Here is an 18,564-nt window from a genome sequence, read left to right as displayed (position 1 = left end):
CCTCCATAGACACTGTGACGGTGGAGGTGGGGTTTGTCTTCACTGATAAGGATGAACAGCCCTATTGGGGACTGTAGGGGAACCACCGCAGTGGAGGCAGAGGGCTTGGGTCTCCATGTGTGGCCTGACAAGGATAGAAATCCTGGCTCCCCTCTCAGCCTTTGCTGGAGAGGGTGGGAACAGGGCTCCCGTGTTTTTGTGGTGTTTGTCTGCCGCAGAGCAGTCATTGTCTGGAGGTTTTCTATTTTCCTGGTCTGCGCTTTTCCTGTGCTTTTGTCTAGACACGGCAGGCTTTTACTGTGGCTATTTTTCTTTCGTCTCTGCCCTTTGGTGCTTTGAGTTGCCAACTTCTTCAGCTCAAAGTCTCAGAATATATTTGGCCAAGTGAAAACCCAGGGGACTCAGTGCTGTGTGATTCTTTGGGTCCTGGATTCCAAAGAAATCCAAAGAGTAGCTGGTCCACCTACGCCTCTCCATTTTTCAGAATCATCTTCTGTTTGTTTTAAATATGATGTCCAGGGTTTTTAAATTGAACTTAGCCAGAAGAATAGGAAAAAGTACCTGTACCCCATCTTCCTTGAAGCAGATGTCTTAGTATGTGTTAAAAGCTCTCCAGGCCAAGGTTGATAACCGCTAGCATAGGTTGTAAGCTTCATGAAGACAGGGATTGTGTTTATCCTTTATTTAACTGGTGGCTCAGATTTTAAAGATTCTGCCTGCAATGCGAGAGAGACTAGGTTTGATTCCAGGGTTGGGACAATCCCCTGGAGAAGGGAACGGCTACCCACTCCAGTATTGTTGCCTGGAGAATTCCCTGGAAAGAGGAGCCTTGGTGGGCTATAGTCCATGGGGTCTCATAAAGACTTTTTATTGGTTGGATGGATGGATGGATATTAGAATGGAATCAGCAGCCAGGCTGACCGACACACACCTGACCCCCTGTACATGCACATCACTGGTAAGTCTGGCCCCAGAACCAACGGGAGGGCTTGACCAGCTGGTAGTGCAGAAGCGCCCTGGTGTGGGACTGGGGTGGCCCCTGCAGTCAGGCACCAGCTCACTTGACTGAAGGAGACAGAGATATTGAAGAAAATCCTGGTCACCCAGGAGCTGTCGCATATAAACACCATGTCTGCCTCTCCTTTCTCTTCTGTCAGCTCTTTGATTTACTTCAATATCATAATTTCTTTTTTCCTTAAGAAGAGGACAGCCTGGATAACTTTGGTCTTTGAGAGTGCCTTTCTCACAGCTTAGTCTCCAAGGATTTGGACCAGAAAGAAAGCATTATTCATCGTGTCCTAAAACGATTCGTGTGCTTGTGCCGGGCCCAGCACCGTGTATGCTGCGTCCTTGACTAATGTCAGCACGGATGTTTATATTTCCAATTCCATGAATTCATTATGTAAAGCATTAATTCACTTTCCTCTGTTTCTCATTGTAGTGAAAAGGAGGGCAAGTGAGGGCAAGGAGGGGGATGTCTGCAGCTCATTCAGGTGTCTTAGAAGGCGGGTATCCCTTAGGCCTTTAAATGAGACTTGCCCTTCAGTTGCCCTTGGAGCTTACTTAGTGCAGGGCAACCAGCAAACCACAGAAGTCTCTGTGTCCACATCTCTAAAATGAGGGCATGAAGGATTCCTTTCTTGTGAGGATTAAATAAAGAAACCGCCCCACCCCCAGCCCAGTGCAGGGATATAGAAAGTCTTTGAAATATGACTTTTCTTTTTCTCCATTGCATTTCTAGACCAGAGAATACACAGAGCTGGGTTTTGGGTTTGTTTTTTTTCATATATACTTTTCTCCTCTGCCATTTAGTGATGATTAGCCTTCAGCTTCCCTTTCCTGTACCTAATTAGAAAAAAAAAAATTCGAGCCTGTCCCACCAGTGCTGGAGGATGGGAGGGGCAGACAAACAAGCAAGTCCAACCTTCCAAAGTCTTAAGCCAAATTATACAAGGAGAGAAAAACAGTCAGGTATAGGAGGAAAGGGCTGATATAGCTACATCGTTTCCATATTTCCAATCCTGATGATTAAGAAATTACGTGTAACGTTTCACTGTACTCCCTTTACAAGAAACCGTGAGATACATTTTAATGAAAACTTAGTATCAGCTCAGGTTGTCCTTATGCTAAGCAGCTAGTTTGCTTTCATTTAAATAACACTGAAAATCTTGTAATTGATCCCGTTTTCCTCTTTGCTCTGGCTCCTGGGAAACTCAGAGTGAAACCGTGGCCCAACCACAGTGACCCTGTGCGACCCACATTTGCTTTCAGTCTTGTCTTGCTTGTGTTTATTTCCTTTAAGAACAAATCCTGTGATAAGTATTTTGGGGAGCAACACTAGCGTACCAAAACAGATCTGGAAACCCCGGCAGCTTCTTTCTTGAATCACTGAATTTCTTTTCAAACAAGTCTATTGTTTATATGCCATGAAATTCACCCATTCTAAGTGAATCATACAATTCCGTTATTGTTAGTATGTGTACAGAGTCATAAAGTCACCATCCAAATCTAACTTTCAGATCAGTTCAGTCGCTAAGTCATGTCCAACTCCTTGTGACCCCATAGACTGCAGCACGCCAGGCTTCCCTGTTCATCACCAACTCCCAGAGGTTGTTCAGATTCATGTCCATCAAGTCAGTGATGCCATCCAACCATCTCCTCCTCTGTCATCCCCTTCTCCTCCTGCCTTCAGTCTTTCCCAGCATCAAGGTCTTTTCAAATGAGTCCATTCTTTGCATCAGGTGGCCAAAGTATTGGAGCTTCAGCTTCAGCATCAGTCCGTCCAATGAACATTTAGGACCTATTTCCTGTAGGATTGACTGATTTGAACTCCTTGAGGTCCAAGGGACTCTCAAGAGTCTTCTCAAACACCACAGTTCAAAAGCATCAATTCTTCGGCGCTCAGCTTTATAGTTCAACTCTCACATCCATACATGACTACTGGAAAAACCACGGCTTTGACTAGACGGACCTTGGTCAGAATCTAACCTTAGAATATTGCCAACACTTTCAAAGACTCCTTCCTGTTCTCACCCCCAACCAACCACTAATAAAAAACCCCAGGCAACCACTAATCTACTTTCTACCCGTATAGATTTGTCTGTTCTGAGTATTCCTTAGAAATGGAATCATGCAATCTGTGGCCTTTGTGTCTGGATTCTTTTCACTTAGCATGCTGTTTCTGCAGTCCCTCCATGTCAGAGCATGGATCGGTGCTTTGTTCCCTTTTATTGACAAATATGAATACACCATAATTTGATTATCTGCTCACCAGTTGATAGACGTTTGGGTTGTTTCCACTTTTTGACTGTTATGAAGAGTGCTGGAAACATTAACTCACAAATACATGGGCATATATCCCCAGTTCTTTGGGGCGTATATCTAGATATGGAATCACAGAATCATCTGGTAACTATGTTTAAGTGTTAAGGAAGTGCCAGACTTTTCCAAAGTAGCTGTTCCCTTCTACATTCCCAGCAGCAGTATATGAGGTCTCTAATTTCTCCATATCCTCAGCAACACTTATTATTGTATGTCTTTTAAAATTATAGACGTCCTGGTGGGTGTGCAGTAGTATCTCACCACGGTTTTGATTTGTGTTTCCCTGAAGACTGATGCTGTTGAGCATCTTTTCATGTGCTTGTGAGCCATTCCTATATCTTCCTTGGTGAAATGTCTATTCACGTCCATTTTCCATTTTTAAATCGGTTTATTTGTCTTGTTATGAGTTGGAAGAGTTCTTTATGTATTCTGGATACATTAGATACGTGATCTATCAGATATACAGCATACAAACATTTTCTCCCATTCTGTAGTTTTTCATTTGCTTTTGAAACACAGAAGTTTTTAGTTGTGATGAAGACCAGGTTAGCCATTTATTTTCTATATTGGTTGTGCCTTTGGGGTTGTGACTAAGAAAGCTCTGGCTAACTCAAGGTCACAAAGATTTTCTTCTCTTTCTTCTAAGATGTTTAAGAGGTTTGGCTCATACATTTAGGACTTTTGGTGTGAGTTGGGTTAGTCTGTGTGTGTGGTGTGAGGGGAAGTTTTAGTTCAGCTTTGTTCAGGAGTATCACTGCATCTGTCTGCCTCGTCGCCTTCTGCCTGGAGGTGAGCAACACTGCCCCCCAGTGGCAGCCTCCTCCCTCATTTCCGCCTCACTTCAGTTCAGGAGACTTGAGTATCTTGACTGCGCAACACTTAATTCCAGTTTTCCGGAAGAAGAGTTGGACGGATTGGCCCACTTGGGATCAGAAGACAGCCCTTGGTCCAATCACGTTAAGTGTACATGGTGTGACTTTGGCCCCAGGAACCACTCCTAGATGAGTGATGGTTCTCAGAGAGGAGGCTTGGTGCGAGCTGGGCAAATACCCCCCAAAAGTGTCTCTTCAGCCTCAGGCTCATTTTCTTGTATTCACCACCCTGGATCCCCTGTGAACTAGATTCACGTCTCCTTCAGGGCTCACAGGTCAGGTCCCCCAAATTGGTTTTTGCTCCACCTGTGTTTAAGTGTCCAAGAAAACCAATGAAACAATCAACTAATGGACAACTTAAAAAAAAAAAAATACTGAGAGTTTTCATGCAAAAATCCAGCTTTTAGGATTCATTTTAAAGTTAGGCAGCTCTGGACTTGCCTGTTGGTGGCCTCTGAGTGGCAACTGTCCTCTTCAGACAAAAGACATCATCTCCTGCTTGCCCCGGCCCCCACACACTGTCCTGCTCCACACACGTCCCCTGTTCATACTAACTTTTCCTCCCTGACTCTGTGGTAGTTCCCTGGTAGTTCCATCGGTAAAAAACCTGCCTGCAATGCAGGAGACCTGGGTTCGAGTCCTGGGTCAGGAAGATCCCCTGGAGGAGGAAATGGCAACCCACTCCAGTATTCTTGCCTGGAGAATTCCATGGACAGAAGAGCCTGGCGGGCTACAGTCCAGGGGGTCTTGAGAGTCAGGCATGACTTTGCGACTAAACCACCATCTTGGCTCTGTAGATGTTTCAATGTGTACCTCCACCCCCAAAAACTCTTTGGGACCTCTGCCTGCCCACAGAGTCCTCTGCCTCTTGCCTCTCACCCAGAGGCTGACTCTGAGCCCGGCAGTGTCCTAGTTTTGAGTCAGCCACATTCGTGCCGTGCTGGGCTCATAATGGAATTTTGCTATTTGCATTCAGCTCTCTGCACCACTGCCAGGGGCATTGATAAACATGAGCGTTTGTTGGAGATGATGCCAGGGCCAGGCTCAAGGAGAATATGCAGTACTTGGGGCCCCCTCATGCATGGCGCCTCTTTCTTAGAATTAGAGCAAAGAATTTAACGTTCTGGCTTACTTGACCGCAGTAAGCATCCAACACAAATGAAGCAAAAGGCAGAGCAGTTCGGAATGGGGAGTGGTGAGGGAGACAGTTCAGAATGTATCACAAAAGGAATCCCAAACTCCCACTTTCTACCAAAGAAAATAAAAGATGTTCTAAGAGTGTGGAAGACATTAAAAAGCCTTTTTCCAGTGGGGTCGATCTATTTTATATTGCTTTTAAAAGTGAGGACAGTTAGTTCTTACTCACCCTGTTACAAAACTAAGACATCTGTCTTCGTTGTTGAAATATTGGAAAATGTGGGAGATAATAAACATTATTTACTACCCAGAGGAAACCACTGTTAACATAGCAGAGGCTCACCTCTCTCTAAGCCTGTCAGTTCACAGAACTGACATCATCCTGTCCAAACAAGGTCTGTTGTAAATATAATTTCATCATAAGCGTCTTCCCGTGTCATTACTGCTGCTCCATAAATGAGATTGTCGATGACTGTAGCTCTCCCATAATATGCGTAGTTCCCAAAGGTTAGATTATTTCCTTTCATTTCTTACCGTAAATAACGTTGCAGCGAGCATCTTTATGCATGGGTCTTTATTCATGTTTTGGATTATCATGAAAGAAATTTCCCGGAAAATGTTGGAAGTTTCACTGAAAGGTATTGGTATGCATCAATAGTACAAATCTTATCTCAAGTTTTTGTTGGTTGAAAGATGCCTGTGAAAAGTACGCCCACAGCTTCTGCACTGAGGTCCTTCATGTCTTCTGCTGCTCTTTCCCCGTGAGGGTCTGCGTTTCAGAGCTCACCCAGTAACCTCTGAGCATCCATTGGGCATCTATCGTGCACCAGCGCAGGAGAATGGCAGCAAGGAAAAGGTGTGGTCCCTGCCGTCAAGGAGGTGGTGTCCCCTTTATGACCCTGGGTGTCAGCCTTCAGAAGCAGAATTAGTGGACACACCCCATGCGCTAGAGGAACCACCGCTTGTAGTAAAGAATGATAGGAAGGTGATATAGGGGGAGTGTTAGGGTGTCGTGGGCACAGAAAGAGGAGCAGCTAAGAGCTTCAAGGCGAGAGGGTGCTGCGAGAAGGAGCGCCAGCACAGGAGAAGGCATAGAGGGTAAAAACACTCCCTGGAGAAGGGCGTGGCAGCCCACTCCGGTGTTCTTGCCTGGGAAACCCCATGGACAGAGGAGCCTGGCGGGCTGCAGTCCGTGGGACTGCAGAAGTGTTGGACACGACTGAGCAGTTAAACAACAACTCCGCCTGACCCCAACCTGCGTCCCCTGACTCCTTCTTCTGTGCTCCAGTCTCTTCCAACCGTTCCCTCCCAACACCGCGAACTCAGCGCTGTACTTTTATTCTTTTTTCATTCCTCCTTAAATCCCTCTTCCTTCCGCCCTGCAAACTTGTACTCATCCTTCAAAGCCCAGTCAAACATCACCCGTGCTCTGATGTCCTTCTCCACATCCCCACTTTACCCTGGGAGAGACTGCTCTTCCCTCCCCTGTCCTGTCACCTGCTTTGATCTTACCTCAGTTATCACACCTGTCCCAGTCGCGTTGCTGTTGTTTAGCTGCTAAGTTGCGTCCGACTCTTTATGACCCCATGGACTGCAGCACACCAGGCTTTCCTGGCCTTCACTGTCTCCTGGAGTTTGCTCAGACTCATGTCCATTGAGTTGGTGATGCCGTCATGGAATTTTTAATTTATTTTTTCTGATGCTGTTTATCTTTTGTTTTTCTTCTCAGCCTAATGACAAATTCTTTGACGTCAGGGGCAGTACTATTGGTTAGAATTAGGTGCTAGAAAACCCAAGGTAATCCAGAGTGGTTCTGGCTGGTATGGCAACTTCACGATCATCAGGGACCTCAGCTCCTTCCCAATTATTGCTTTACTTCCCTCAAATTGAGGCTCTTTCTCATGGTCCCAAAATAGCTGCTTAAGCTCTGCTCATCCTGTAAACATTCCAGCAAGCTGGAAGAATGAAGGGCCAAAGAATAAAACAGATACTCCCTTTAGGGCTGATTTCTGGAACTTGTCAGCTATGTTTCCATTTCCATTTCATTGGAACTTAGTCATGTGGTCATACCCAGCCACAAAGAAGCCTGGGGAATATGGTCCTATTCTAGGAAGCCGTGTTTTCATGTGAATAGCAGATGTCTATTCCTAAATAAAAGAGAAGGGATATTGGGAAACTATTAACAGTTTCTGCCATTGGGAAAAGCAGGGAAAGGTCAGGATGATTCCTCTGAGCTCGATGGGGCTGGCTAGGGGCTTTCTGCATCACTCACCAAGAAATGGAAGAAAACACCACAGCTACTGTTAAATGAGCATTTCTGGTATGTCAGGCCCTGTATTAGGAGTTTATCCCTGTTTTAGAGGTGAAGAACACTGAGGCTTCGTGAAGTGAAATACCTTGCCCAGCTAACCAGGGCAGAAGCAGGATGACAGCAGAGGTTGACTGGTTTACAAAGCCTGGGTTCTTGACTGCGGCCCTGTTCTATCACCCGCATGAGCTCCAAGCCTTCCGTGGACCAGCATTGCTTAAATGGGAGAGAAAGAGGAATGGGCAAGGTACTGGGAGCCTCAACTCCTGTGTAGCATCTCTCAGATCCTCCAGTTAACCTTGCCTCCCTATCCAGAGATCAACAGAAGTTCCTGCCCCGCGGCTCCTTATATCTAAAACCAACAATTGCCATTGAGAAAGCAGGAGTATTTCTAATTTGGAGTCAGAGCCTCTTCTTTTTGGAAACCTTCTGTGATGGGGAGCTCGGTATCTCTCAAGGCAATTCATTGTATTGTTAGACACCATCTATTTTTTTTTGATGCCCCTTCCTTACTTTGAGCTGAAAGCTGTTTTCTCTGGCATATTCTTCAATTAGATCTGTGGTTCTCAACTGTGGCTCATTTGCTTCCCAGTGGATCTCTGGAAATGTCTAGAGATATTTTTGGTTGTCATGTCTGGGAATGAAGTTGTTGGCATCTGGTGAGTAGAGGCTGGGGGTGCTGCTAAACATCCAACGGGGCACAGGATACCCCTTCATGACAAAGAATTATCCAACTCGAAATGTCAATAGAACGAACGCTGAGAAACTCTTGAGTCAGACCTCATTTTGAATCTTGGCTTCCCCAGCCGCTTCTAGCTGTGTGACTCTGACTAAGTCGATGTACTCCTCTGAGCCTGAGCTCACTGTTCCCTCCTCTCTGCCCTGGAGATCATCAGAAGACCTCGCTGTGGGCTTGTGGCTGCACTTGCTTACTAACGGATTTCTGAAAAGTCCCAGGGCTTGGCGTACTCTTAGAGCTGCCCCAGTTGGCACTCCCTGGGTGTGGATGGGCCGTTGACCACCTTCATTTGCCAGCATGTGGACCTGATTGGATTAGACTGTAATCACTCTAGCAAAAATTCCACTGCAGCTCATGGTTTTGGAATGGAGCCATTGCCTCAACTCAGAAATGATGGCTTGCCTCTTAGAGAGGAAGGATCCATTTCTGCTTGTCACCACATTGTCATCACAGGGGGTTTGCAGAGCACGCCTACTCACTGTCTCAACTGAGGCTCCAGACAGCCCTGGAAGGAGGGGATACCGCTTGCCCTACTTTACAGTTGAGGACGTTGGAGAGCCGGCTGTTTTCTCAGGTTCCACACAGCCCATCACGTGGCAGAGCTGGGTGAGAATGCTCTCTTACATGGCCTGCTCCTTGAGGGACACAGTGCTATCGAGGCCCCTTGATGCCCTGGTTCTTTCTTCTGGAAATGCCCTGTCCCGAGTGCCTCCTGAGGTTCGGTTTTCTCTCCCCAGGGCACATCCTCTCTGTAGGCTCGACCTTGACCCCAGAGAGGGCACCTCAGAGCCCAGCAGAGACTGGGCAGCCTGAGGGGGGTGTGGCATCCTCTGCAGCCATGTGAACCCATATCCCCAGGTACTGCCCACCCTTGGCCAGAGTGCCTGACATCCCTTTGGCATTGAGGGAGGGAACACCATTCAAAGATCATTCCCCGAGGAGCTCAGACCCCCACGGGAGGGAAAAGCACCTTACATTAGCTGTGTCACTGCGTGGAGCCTTTTCAGGGATCAGCTGAGAAAAGAGAGGCCAGAATGGCAGTCACCCAGGCCCTGTGCTCAGGGTGGCCCCGTGCTTGGGTCAATGTTCTGCTGCCTCCGTTTTGAAATGATTAATAACTTTTCTGGCTTTTCATTTTGCACTGGGCCCTGCATATTATGTCTGGAGTGGGACACACAGAAGATGCAGCTGTGACCACCCGCTGCCACCCTCTGGGCTGCCCTCCCAGTGGGACCCACTGTTCCCGGGAGCCCAGTCTCTGGGGCACACGTCTCCTCCCCCTGCCAGGCTCTCAGCAGCAGCTCCACATACGTCTGCAGCAGCCTGGGTACTGCATTCTCCTTTCCAGGAATCCTTCTTCTGAACCATGTGGTTCCAGAGAACAAAAATGGGTTTTCTTGCTCCTAAAACGGATCTCTGAGCCGAAAAGAAACCTTTTACCAGTAAATATCTGTGGAATGGATGAGTTGTGGGCTGAGATACTTTGGAGCATCATGCCTCCTGCTCGTTTGTCTATTCACTTGACAAATATTTCTTGATCTTCTCCTTTTATCTTTATAATGCTATCAAAATGATATGCCTAAACTCTGAGAAAGACACTGTGGTAATGAATGGAGCTTATGGTGATACTTAAGTGAGAGTGCAGAGTTCCAAAGAATAGCAAGGAGAGATAAGAAAGCCTTCCTCAGTGATCAGTGCAAAGAAATAGAGGAAAACAATAGAATGGGAAAGGCTAGAGATCTCCTCAAGAAAATTCGAGATACCAAGGGAACATTTCATGCAAAGATGGGCACAATAAAGGACAGAAATGGTATGGACCTAACAGAAGCAGGTATTAAGGTATTAAGAAGAGGTGGCAAGAATACACAGAAGAACCCTAATCAAAAAAGATCTTCATGACCTAGATCACCACGACGGTGTGATCACTGACCTAGAGCCAGACATCCTGGAGTGCAAAGTCAAGTGGGCCTTAGGAAGCATCACTCTGAACAAAGCTAGTGGAGGTGATGGAATTCCAGTTGGGCTATTTCAAATGCTAAAAGATGATGCTGTGAAAGTGCTGCACTCAATATGTCAGCAAATTTGGAAGACTCACCAGTGGCCACAAGACTGGAAAAGGTCAGTTTTCATTCCAATCCCAAAGAAAGGCAATGCCAAATAATGCTCAAACTACCTCACAATTGCTAGCAAAGTAATGCTCAAAATTCTCCAAGCCAGGCTTCAACAGTATGTGAACCTTTTCCTTTGAGAAAAGGCAGAGGAACCAGAGATTAAATTGCCAACATCCTTTGGGTTATAGAAAAAGCAAAAGAATTCCAGAAAAACATCTACTTCTGCTTTATTGACTATGCCAAAACCTATGACTGTGTGATCACCACAAACTGTGGGAAATTCTTAAAAAGACGGGAATCCCAGACCACCTTATCTGCCTCTTGAGAAACCTATATGCAGGTCAAGAAGCAACAGTTAGAACTGGACATGGAACAACAGCCTGGTTCCAAATCGGGAAAAGGGTACGTCAAGGCTGCATATTGTTACCCTGCATATTTAGCTTATATGCAGAGTACATCATGAGGAACACTGGGCTGGAAGAAATACGAGCTTCAAGATTGTCAGGAGAAATATCAATAACCTCACATATGCAGATGACACCATACTTATGGCAGAAAGTGAAGAGGAACTCAAAAGCCTCTTGATAAAAGTGAAAGGGGAGGGTGAAAAATTTGACTTAAAACTCAACATTCAGAAAACTAAGATCATGGCATCTGGTCCCATCACTTCATGGCAAATAGACAGGGAAATAGTGGAAACAGTGAAAGATTTTATTTTGGGGGGCTCAAAATCACTGCAGATAGTAACTGCAGCCATGAAATGAAAAGACTCTTGCTCCTTGGAAGAAAAGCTATGAATAACCTAGACAGCATAAAAAAAAAAGCAGAGATATTACTTTGCCAACAAAGGTCTGTCTAGTCAAAGCTGTGATTTCTCCAGTAGTCACGTATGGATGTGAAATTTGGACTATAAAGAAAGTTGAGTACCAAAGAATGGATGCTTCTGAACTGTGGTGTTGGAGAAGACTCTTGAGAGTCCCTTGGAGAGCAAGGAGATCCAACCAGTCCATCCTAAAGGAGATCAGTCCTGAATATTCATTGGAAGGACTGATGCTGAAGCTGAAACTCCAATACTTTGGCCACCTGATGCGAAGAACTGACTCATTGGAAAAGACCCTCATGTTGGGAGGGATTGAGGGAAGGAGCAGAAGGGGACGACAGAGGATGAGATGGCTGGATGGCATCACCGACTCGATGGACATGAGTTTGGGTAGGCTCTGGGAGTTGGTGATGGAGGGAAGCCTGGCGTGCTGCATTCCATGGGGTCACAGAGTCGGACACAGCAAGGTGACTGAACAACAGCAAAAAAAGTCAGTGCTATTCAAGTAGCTCTTTTCCAACGAAGTATCTCAAGGGTTCCTTCCATAAAGATATGGAAGGAAATATTTTAGGGTCTTGTTTTTTGTTTTTCAGATGAAGTATAGTTGATGTACAATATTATGTTTATTACAGGTATAAGTTATAGGCATACAGCACGGTGTTTCAGTATGTTTATGGCTTATAGTTATAAAATGTTGACTATATTATCTGTGTTGTGCAGTATGTCCTTGTAGCTTATTTATTTTATACACGATAGCTTGTACCTCCTCATCCTGTACCCTATGTTTGTCTTCCCCCTTCCCTCTCCTCACTGGTAATCACTGGTTCTCTTTATCTACGAGTCTGCTTCTTTTTCTATTATATTCACTGGTTTGTTTTGTTTTTCAGATTCCGCATATAAGTGATATCGAACAGTATTTGTCTTTGTCTGAACTAATTCACTAAGCATTTGTTTTTTTGCTGGCATTGTTGTTGTTATTCCGTCCCTAAGTCATGTCCAGCTCTTTGTGACCCCATGGACTGCAGCACGCCAGACTTCCCTGTCCTTCACTGTCTCCCAGAGTTTGCTCAGATTCATGTCCATGGAGTCGGGGATGCTGTCTAACCATCTCATCCTCTGCCACCCTCTTCTCTTTTTGCCCTCAATCTTTCCCAGCATCAAGGTCTTTTCCAATGAGTCGGCTCTTCGCATCAGGTGGCCAAAGTATTGGAGCTTCAGCTTCAACATCAGTCCTTCCGATGAATATTCAGGGTTGATTTCCTTCAGGATTGACTGGTTTGATCTCCTTGCAGTCCAAGAGACTCTCAAGAGTCTTCTCCAGCACAGTTCGGAAGCATCAGTTCTTCAGTGCTCAGCCTTCTTTATGGTTCAACGCTCACATCTGTACATGACTGACTACTGGAAAGACCATAGCTTTGACCAGATGGACCTTTGTCAGCAAAGTGATGCCTCTGCTTTTTAATACTGTCAACTAAAAGATGTGTGCAACTTGAGAGTTGTTAAGTTTTATTTGGGGCAAAATGAGGATAGCTCTGAGAGGCTGCTGCAAAGAGGCAGTTGGGAAAGGTCAATATATAAGATTTCGGTGAAGGGGAAGTTCAATGCAATCGAGAGCTTACTCTAAAATGTTTTTCTGCTAGTCACAAGGAGTTGATGTCACCATGAAGGGATCTAGTGTTTTTCTAAATATGAAGAGATATAAGGATTGGGATCATGAAATCAGTTTCTGAAAATATCTAACTATCTGAAGACCTGTTCCACCAGATTCCTGGAGAACAGAATGCCTCACCACTCCCTGGATTCCTTCAACAGGGCGGGGGGGTGGGGGGGGCGGGCGGGGTTGAAGGTCAACAGCTACAGCAGCACAAGGTTCAGTCTCCACAGAGGCAGATGGCCAACGCTATTGTTGTTCAGTCACTGGCAAATGCTCTTGGCAAGTAACAACTTGTAGTTGACAGGCAAGTACCAATTTGTAGTTGACAATATGCTGTCTAGGTTTGTCATAGCTTTCCTTCCGAGGAGCAGATGTCTTTTAATTTCATGGGGGCAATCACCATCCGCAGTGATTTTGGAGCCCAGGAAAATAAAATCTGTCACTGCTTCCACTTTTTCTTCTTCTATTTGCCATAAAGTGATGAGACTGGATGCCATGATCTTAGTTTTTTGAATGTTGAGTTTTAAGCCAGCTTTTTCACTCTTCTCTTTCACCCTCATCAAAACGCTCTTTAGTTCCTCTTTGCTTTTTGTCAGTAGAGTGGTATCATCTGCATATCTGAGGTTGTTCACTAAGCGTAATACGCTCTAAGTCCATCTATGTTGTTGCAGATGGAGACTTTTGTTTCATCATGGCTGAGCAGTGTCCCATGGTGTGTATACATATGCGACGATCTTCTCAGTTCATTTGATGATGGCGCTTAGGTTGCTCCAGTATCTTGGCAGTTGTAAATAAGGCTGCAGTGAACACTGGGGTAGATGCATCTTCCTGAATTAGTGTTTTTGTTTTTGTCAGATGTTTACCCAGGAGTGGGACTGCTGGCTCACATAGTAGTTCTACTCTTTAGTTTTTAAGGCACCTCCACACTGTTCTCAATAATGGTTACACAAATTTACATTGCTACCAACAGTGTACAAGGGCGCCCATTTCTCTACGTCCCCGCCAACATTATTTGTGTTCTTTTTGCTAATAGCCGTTCTGGCAGGTATGAGGTGATATATTGTGGTGGCTTTGATTCACATTTATCCCCTAATGAGTAGTGCTGTGGAGCATCTTTTCATGTGCTAGCTGGCCATCTACATGTCTTCTTTGGGAAAACGTCTGTTAGGGCCTTCTGTCCATTTTGTAATCGGGTTCTTTGGTTTTGTGTTTTTGATGTTGAGTTGTATGAGCTGTTTGCATACATTCAGTATTAACCCCTCATCAAAAACATCATCTGCAAATGTCTTCTCCCATTCCGTAGACTGTCTTTCCATTTTGTCCGTGGATCCTTTTGCAAAAGAATTCAAATTTGATGACGTCCATTTGTTTTGGGATGGGTTTTGCTTTTTACCTTAAAAAATCATAAGAATGGAGCCTTCTACCCAAGAATTTATCTGGCTTTGCCTTAATGTAGAAATAATGTTTTTTGCTGAATTATCAGGAGACATTTACACTGTTAGTATTTCTGTTTTCCTTAAACTCATACCACTTTTTGATTGATATAAAAATCTTGCAACCCCTTCTGGAAGTTTTAACACCTGCTTCGACCTCCCACCCCAGTGGAGGATCCGCTGTAGCAGTCTGTTCTCAGTATAGTCCCACTAGCAGAGGTTGTGTCACATATGACTTTGCATAGTTTATGTAATGAAAGAAAAATTCAAATATAGAAGTGAAATTATAAAAATGCTTTCTCAGATAACATAATCCTCTTTCCATTTGAGAACCGTTCATCTGAGCAGATTTTCTAGATTTATTTCATGCTTTGTGTGCCCTGGTAACCCTCCCCTATATTGGTTAGCAGTGCTTTAGATGCAAGTAAAAACTCTCACAACAGTGACTTAAGCAAAAAAGATATTTAAGTATTTCTCATAATAACCAGCCTGGTGGAAGAAGACTCCAGGGTCAGCTCAGCAGCTCAGTAATAACTAGACTCTGAGTTGGCATCTCAGTGGTTTTCTTGGTGTTTCCCTGATGGCCCCAAGATGATTGCCATTGCTCCATGCATCACCTCCTATCACAAAGAAGACAGTGAGTAGGAAACACGCTTGTACTCATGTTGCTCATTTGTCGGATAGGAAGAACTTTTCCAGAACCCCAGCTCTGCAGTGAGACTGCCCCATCTACCTTGTCAGCCACAGGTATGTCTCACACCCACTCCTAGACCAGCCACTGGCAAAGAGAAACAATGGGACCGTATGCAGCTTAGACCAATTGTGACACAGCGCCCCTCCCAGCACGTGTGTGCAACAGGGGACTTGTACAAACCTCACCTCTTTTTAGCCCATGCCCCTCCAGTAGAATCTGAGCTCCTTGAGGACAGAGGTTTTTGCTTTGTTCACTGCTGCATTCCCAGCACCCAGGACAATGCCGAGCAATGCAATGAATAGTCAATAATTGAAGGAAGGAGGGGATGGCTAAGGAGGCAGGGGGTATAGGCTGCAGGTAACCAGCAGTGCCTGTCACCCTGATTGCACACAACAGTGGTTTGATGCCTGTGACAGCACTGAGCGATGCTACTGATCACAGGACCTCTGACCTGAATCCTTGTATCTTTCCCCCCAGGGAGTGAGCCACAGCTGGAGGCTACACTTGTGCCAATGACCTGTCCCAACGCCTCCTGCGTCTTCAAAGACAAGATGTGTGAGGGGAATAAGACCGCCCCTGCCTACGATGCCGAGCGGATGCCCCTGGTGGTGGTTCTGTGCACCATCTCCTTGGTCACAGTGGGGCTCAACCTGCTCGTCCTGTACGCTGTGCGCAGCGAGCGGAAACTGCACACGGTGGGGAACCTCTACATCGTCAGCCTCTCAGCGGCCGACCTGATCGTGGGGGCGGTCGTCATGCCCATGAACATCCTCTACCTCCTCATGTCCAGGTGGTCCCTGGGGCGCCCTCTCTGCCTCTTCTGGCTCTCCATGGACTATGTGGCCAGCACGGCATCCATTTTCAGCGTCTTCATCTTGTGCATTGACCGCTACCGCTCTGTGCAGCAGCCCCTTAGGTACCTGCGGTATCGTACCAAGACCCGGGCATCTCTCACCATCCTAGCCGCCTGGTTTCTCTCCTTCCTGTGGATTATCCCCATTCTGGGCTGGCGTCACTTCCGGCCGGAGACGCCAGAGCCCCGGGGGGACCGGTGTGAGACGGACTTCTACAACGTCATGTGGTTCAAAATCCTGACCGCCATCATCAACTTCTACCTGCCCACCTTGCTCATGCTCTGGTTCTATGCTAAGATCTACAAGGCTGTGCGGCGACACTGCCAGCACCGGGAACTCATCAACGGGTCCTTCCCCTCCTCTGACGTGAAGATGAAGCCAGAGAACCTCCAGGTGGGCGCTAAGAAACCAGGGAAGGAGTCCCCATGGGAGGGTCTGAAAAGGAAACCGAAAGACACCAGGGGTGGACCTGTCTTGAAGCCACCATCCCAACAGCCAAAGGAGGTGACATCTCTAGGTGTCTTCAGCCAAGAGAAGGACGGAGAAGCGGGCAAATTCTACTGCTTCCCACTTGACACTGTGCAGACGCAGCCGGAGGCAGAGGGGAATGGCAGGGACTACGCAGCCATCAACCAGAGCCAGAACCCACTCGAGATGGGTGAGCAGGACCTGAACATGCCTGGGGCTAAGGAGGCCTTGGAGGATCAGATTGTAGGTGACAGCCAGTCCTTCTCCCGGACAGACTCGGACACCCCTGCAGAGCCGGCATCGGGGAGAAGCAAGTCGCGAAGCGAGTCTAGCACAGGCCTGGAGTACATCAAGTTCACTTGGAAGAGGCTCCGCTCGCATTCAAGACAGTACGTGTCTGGGTTGCACATGAGCCGAGAGCGGAAGGCTGCCAAGCAGTTGGGTTTTATCATGGCGGCCTTCATCATCTGCTGGATCCCTTACTTCATCTTCTTCATGGTCGTTGCCTTCTGTGAGAGCTGCTGCAACCAGCACGCGCACATGTTCACCATCTGGCTGGGCTACATCAACTCCACGCTCAACCCCGTCATCTACCCCTTGTGCAACGAGAACTTCAAGAAGACCTTCAAGAAAATTCTGCACATTCGTTCCTAGGGGAGGCTCCCAGGGGATGCAACCAAGTGACACTTAACGACGTCCCTGAAGGAAGTGAAGGAGGAAGCCTGTTGCGTTGCCAGGCACCTGGGCTTTCTGGAGTCGGAAGAATGGTCTTAGGGGCTAGGGAGTTTGGAAAGTTCGTAGGCGCAGTGGGAAGAACAGCAGATGGCGGTGGTCAGCAGAGAGATCCTACTCTGAGAGCCGAATATTTATTTGCAAGGGACTCAGATCTGTCCGAGCTCTCCTGTTCTTTGGGAATGTGGGGGCCTCAGGCTCACACTGTAATTCCAGCTTTCAAACTCAAATTATTGGGCTACTGAAGGGACGTGTGGGTAGAGTTCCAGTGGAACTCCAGAGTCTTCTTCAAATGGAGCTCCACGACTGTGGTGCAGAGACCTTAGACATGCAGATAGATGCTGTCCCTGCCAGGAGTCACCTTGAAAAGCAGGACAGCTACTCCACTGTGATGGCCACGTCTCAGAACACCTCTCTTCTGAGCCTCTTTTGCAGCTTTCTCCAGATCTAGTGTCTGAACCACCCACCCTGGCTATTCCACCTTATTTCTCACCCACACACATCTTAAGAGTTGATGGGAAATGATGCAGTCTGCACATCCATCATTTTCAAACCCAAATTCCATTCTCCTATTAAAGAAGAGGTTAAATGCCTCCCTCAAAGAGAAAAGGAAAATTTTTTAGATGGCTGTATATTACAAACAAAAAAAAGAGGAGTGGGGAGAAGAAAGCCATATTGCTTGAGGGCTGTGCCAGGTTGATGTCGTTTAAGCCCCATGACACCCCAAAACAGGAAGATGGTATTACTAGAAAAGCAAATGGAGGAACAGCAAGTGCAATAAGGTACCTGAGATCACACAACTAGTTATAAGAAAGCTGGAGCAAACATCCTATGGTTTCAACTCACTATAACACATTTTTTCCAAAAGGCAAAAATTTGTTCTATTCAGTATACACACACACACACACACACACACACAATTCCTGAGAGTGGTGGCAGTTTCAAGAGTATATTGAGAGGAGGAACAGCTGACATACAATGTGGCCACAAAGGTGACACTTTTAGAAGGAACAGTATACTTTTTCATCTGTGAATTCTGCTGTGTTTATCCAAGAAACGTCATCATGTACTTTTATGGTCACACTTTTTAAGTCAAAACATAAAAAGGCATGGGAACAGGCAGTTTTACTTGGTGTTTATGTTGCAATCTGGTTGTGATTTATATTTTAAAACTGGATGTTTAAACTGTAATATATGTAGCCAGTGGGAGTGCCTGTACAAGCTGGTATTTTTTGTCTTGTGTTCCTGTTTGCATGATCTGTTAAGTTGAGAGATTTTCACCTACTAAAATATGACCTTTGAAGCTATACTGTTGTAAGGTTGGTTGATTTAATTCTGCCTTTCTCAGTCTCTTGGACTTAAGAAGATGTATTGAAATGTCAACATTAAATGTTACAAGATTTGATACAAGGTTTCCCTTT

At 46.0% G+C, this 18,564-nt stretch overlaps 1 protein-coding gene across 5 annotated transcripts in view; it reads left to right on the top strand.

The window, feature by feature from the left end:
- The window catches only part of HRH1 (histamine receptor H1), a 95,584-nt gene extending 77,020 nt beyond the window's left edge, over positions 1-18,564 (top strand). For 4 of the 5 annotated variants that reach the window (XM_055413586.2, XM_055413588.2, XM_088831561.1 and 1 more), the window contains one exon: positions 15,567-18,564. In XM_055413586.2, coding sequence (XP_055269561.2) covers positions 15,602-17,065 — 1,464 coding nt within the window. In that variant the 5' untranslated portion in view covers positions 15,567-15,601 and the 3' untranslated portion in view covers positions 17,066-18,564. Of the gene's footprint in view, positions 1-8,830; positions 9,820-15,566 lie in introns of all 5 variants that reach the window. The other variant, XM_055413589.2, reaches the window with a different exon arrangement.

This window comes from Moschus berezovskii, chromosome 24, assembly GCF_049115385.1.
Source record: "Moschus berezovskii isolate FMDL1 chromosome 24, NW_MosBer_1.0, whole genome shotgun sequence".
In the NCBI taxonomy this organism is placed as follows: Eukaryota; Metazoa; Chordata; class Mammalia; order Artiodactyla; family Moschidae; genus Moschus; species Moschus berezovskii.
Note: the sequence above shows the minus strand (reverse complement) of the source record. Positions and strands in the feature narration are given on the sequence as shown.